At 49.4% G+C, this 4184-nt stretch overlaps 1 protein-coding gene across 4 annotated transcripts in view; it reads left to right on the top strand.

Moving 5' to 3' along the window:
- The first annotated feature begins 407 nt into the window (after positions 1 to 407).
- LOC114855163 (putative methyltransferase NSUN7) overlaps positions 408 to 4184 on the top strand; it is an 8369-nt gene continuing 4592 nt past the window's right edge. Inside the window, exons 1-6 of one of the 4 annotated variants that reach the window (XM_029150189.3) lie at positions 408 to 564; positions 1417 to 1530; positions 1903 to 2085; positions 3035 to 3093; positions 3771 to 3907; positions 3988 to 4140. In XM_029150189.3, the coding sequence (XP_029006022.1) occupies positions 522 to 564; positions 1417 to 1530; positions 1903 to 2085; positions 3035 to 3093; positions 3771 to 3907; positions 3988 to 4140 (689 nt within the window). In that variant the 5' untranslated portion in view covers positions 408 to 521. Of the gene's footprint in view, positions 565 to 657; positions 1531 to 1902; positions 2086 to 3034; positions 3094 to 3770; positions 3908 to 3987; positions 4141 to 4184 lie in introns of those variants that run through there. The other 3 variants (XM_029150105.3, XM_029150273.3, XM_055511463.1) reach the window with 3 other exon arrangements.

Here is a 4184-nt window from a genome sequence, read left to right as displayed (position 1 = left end):
GTGTATCAGGGCTTATGATCCATCTCCACACCCACAGTAAACACAGTATTCAACTTTCAGAGTAGGTGAATGAAAAATAGGCTGCACTTATAATGGGATATCATTTGGTCCTTTACTCTACACACACCCCAGTTACCAATGTCTTGCCCATGTACAGGACTTCAGCAGAAAATCAACTACCAACCTTAAATCCCTACTACAGCTGCACTAACCTGTCTCACATGACTGACTCAACATGTGACTTCAAGCCTTCAGTACATTTATTAGCACGTGAGAGTAGCATGTAAATGACGCGTGCACAGAGGACATCACTGCAAACATGTTACTGTGCACCTGTCACCACGGCCTGCTTCATTATCATATTGTTGCCATGGCTTTTCAAACTCAGGATCCAGAACAAAACCAAGCATGACGTGATGAGTGCGTGACACCGGGTTTGATCACAGAGAGGCAACAGTTTCAAAGCGTCGGCTTGTCGCAGTTCGAGTCTGGATATTGCTTGAATTGCATTTCTGTACAAGATGAGTTGTGTTACTCCCGTGGGGAGGATTCTGAATAGCGAAGGTAAGACCCGCTATGCAATTTTAAACAGCCCATCATCGTCTATGCAGATTACACTAAGCTGCTGTAGCCCTTTCTTGCAGCGCGGCTTCTCTAAAGTCCACGTTCTCATGTGGAGGAAGTTGCTTCACACCCATTAAATCACTGCTGTTTGATATTCATTAATATATCCCATTTGCACCATCATGGCCTTATTGGACGCGTTGGACTTTTCTGGTCAATTCTTCTGCTTAATATTGATGAGTGCTGTAAAAGCCGATTACACTCTGTCTGCGTTTCTCTCTATTAATCCGGTTAATTAGGAGCTAGTGGTCCCTGCAACTTCTGGGTTTTAATGCAGTGATGTGTGGATGCCACTCAATGCACGCACCGCCAGTTTAAACTGGAAAAGTGCGTAAACCAAGTGCGTGTGCGTCTGTAGCACAGAGATGAGTGCAGCAGGTCACTCAGAGGTGGACCTTTGTCCAGGGTCGGGCAGTGGCCCATTATTTATTCATGCCCATGTATTTGACCGGCCATCTAATTGCGGCAGGAGGAGCCCAATTACCCACAGCGGCCTCGAGCCGCTCAGGCTCACATTCACAGAAACGGCAGGGTGGATCACATGTCAGGCCTGACTGGCGATATGCATCTTATTTACATTTGTGCAGCTCGAAGTTGGCTTCTGCTTGGTCGCTCAGAGGTTTGAGAGAAGCTGGCTGCAGTGTGAAAATGGAAAGATGCTTGATTTTGTTGCTGTGATTACAGCCGATAATCTTAATCTAAAGTTAAATCTTTAGTGGATGTATTTTTTTCTTTTTTTGCTGCTGTTTGTTTATTCGTGTAACATGAGCGGCCAAACACCCTCTGTCACAGTGGAGTCCAGCGATAAGACAGCGGACGACTCACAAGACGACCACAACCAGGAGACCGTCAAAGAGCCTCTGTCACTTGTGCTTCCTCAGCTCCATTCATCTCTGCCCTCACCAGGTAAACACAGTTCAGTGTCAAGTGTTTCATGTTGAGGATACAGGATTAGGACACATGCAGTAGCTTCCGTAACAGCGAGGGGTCGTTTTAATAACCTTCATGAAGCAGGCGGCATAGGAAGTGACAGTGACCAAGCCTTCGTCCTGTGTAAAGAGAGACAAGGCTCTCAAATATACATGTGCGTGGTGTCTGGTTGCTGTGGCCTATAGGTGCGTAGGTAGAAGCCAGCGGGAAAAACACATTTTTATTTTGCATCTTTGCCCTAAGATGGAAAGAAATGTGGATACTTGTCTTATTATATGGCCAAAATCAAAACTAATGTAAAAGACATAAGTGTATTGATAAACCTCATTTGCTCCTCTCTCCCTGCAGCCGTCCCTCCATCGGATCAAGCCTTCCTCCAGGCATCGCTCATTTTCCAGCAGCTGCGCGAGGACAGGCCGGACGCGCATCCGCGTCTGCGCTACGGGAAGAAAGTGGCGGCGCCGCTGCCCGTGTGCGGGGACCGGGCCACGCAGACGCGGGCCTACCAGCTCGCCTTCAACGCGCTCAAATGTGCGACGACTCTTTACCTCGGAGAGCCTCGTTAGACGTCGCGTAAAGCGAGGGGGGGGGGGGGTTCAATTGATCTACTTGTGCGGGTCTGTGCACGGCGCCAATAAAGCGGCCTTATCGCTATAATGAATAGCAGGGGAGCTGCCGCATGTGTCGACTCCACTATTCACCCCTGAACAGCTTCAACTGCAGCCTGCAGATTAAGTGGTGCACGGCTGCACGTTTACCTTAGACGACTGCACGCGCGGCGATAAGCGGCGCACGTTCGCCGTATTCAATATATTCAGGACTCAGGAAGCGCTCACACACGCGTGAGGGGCGGTTTCGAGCCCATGCAGAGATAACGTAACATCTGCCACCAGCCCAGTACAAAGGCATTTACCTTTAATACGCCTGTGGTAGTGCTGTCTGGCCAATTTGGCGTCTAGGGAACACGTACCAGATGTTCTCATACCAGACCCATCGTTGTAAAGTAGCGCATTCTTACTTTTTAATTTTATATGGAAGTAAACATTTATTTATTAAAAACTAAGCTCAGGTTTTATGAGGTCCAAAACTGAGGTCGCTCATAGCTTCTTATCCTGCGCAGACAGAGAGCAGCAACTGGAGAGAGAGAAAGAGAGAGAGATTCATTATATGCATAATTGTAATAGTGACGTTTCATTTTCACAAATCATACTATAAAGCTTTTATTTGAGAGGAAATGATAAGGCATAAGAAAATTTAATTTAACATTAAAATTGGCCTCACGTTTATTTCCTGATGCTGTATGGGAATGTGAGGCTTTGTTGCTCCTCCAGCTACACGACGTTACCCCGATGTCCAGTAATTACAGACTTTGCATGATAAAACGTGTTTCTATCATTCCTCTGGGATTTCCTTTTCATTAGTTTCAAACTGTCCAACTGTTGCTTTTGAAATTTGAATTGTTTTTCTTTTTGTCTCTCAGACCAAGATTTACTGGAGGCCGTCATCACCGACAGCTGCTTCCACGCATCCCAGCACATTGTGAGTCCCTCCTGATCGGACGTGAGCGCTCGCATCACGCGCTCTTATTAAAAACACTTCAGCACTTGCTGCCTCTCTGTGACGCTGTCAGAGTTATGCGGTTTCAAATGAAGTAGCTGCTCTTCGCGTCCACGTGATCAGAATACGGTAAAAAAAAAGGCCGGCGAGTGACACACGAGTGCAGTCGGAGCCCATTTGTATTCAGATTTGCATCCAGTCACACAGGGGCGACTCCCCGAGCGGGAGGTCGTAAAGGGCACCATAAAACACGTACATGGACAAATGGGCGCGCGCGAAAGGCTCACGGGTCGTTTAAAAGCGTGAAAGCAGCCGCGCGCGTTTTCACAGCTCCGTTCGTATTCTAGGTCCCACAGACACACGCAAGCTGAGAAAAGTGCGGGAAGTGGGATCAGGGGTGATGTCTCATAGTGAGTGCGTGGCCATAAAGAAACGCTGGAGAGGTTTCCTTTGGTCTCAATCGATAATTTTATATTAGGGATAAATCACACTATTCATGTGGCGTTTATGAAAACAATGAGCGGTAATGATGGACCCGTGGAGTTCCCGCCAGACTCTGACGTTGTATATAAACCGTCTGTATCAACATAACGCAGCTGCTGAAGATTCAAATGATTATTTTAGTTGTCCAACAGTTTTCATGTGTTCATGCGTTGCAGCCCGGCGACCTGTTGCCGCTCGCGGTGGTGATGCTGTACGACTTCCAGGACCGGAGGTTCGCGGTGCACGAGCGCTCGCCGGACGCGTCGGAGGAGGCTCTGCCGGACGTCCGGGCGCTGGAGGCCGGTCTGCGCAGGTGCTACGGGCGCGCGTGCACGAGCGCACGGCCCGTTCGTTGTCGTCGGCCAGCGCGTGACGCGTGTGTGCTCGCCGCAGGTGCAAGGTGAAGCTGGCGGCGTCGCTGGCCCGCTGCAGAGTCCGACTGGACCTGCAGAGCGTGTCCGGCTTCCTGCCCCGCTCCGTCAGAACCAGACACCGACGGGCAAAGCGCCTGCCGCTCTGCGCGTGGGTCAACGCTCTCCAGATCAGGTACAGCGGAGCATCGCATACTCCCACGGGCTGAGGGTGAAATG

The sequence above is a fragment of the Betta splendens genome, chromosome 1 (genome assembly GCF_900634795.4).
Source record: "Betta splendens chromosome 1, fBetSpl5.4, whole genome shotgun sequence".
NCBI lineage: Eukaryota > Metazoa > Chordata > Actinopteri > Anabantiformes > Osphronemidae > Betta > Betta splendens.
This window is presented reverse-complemented; position numbering and strand designations above follow the sequence as displayed.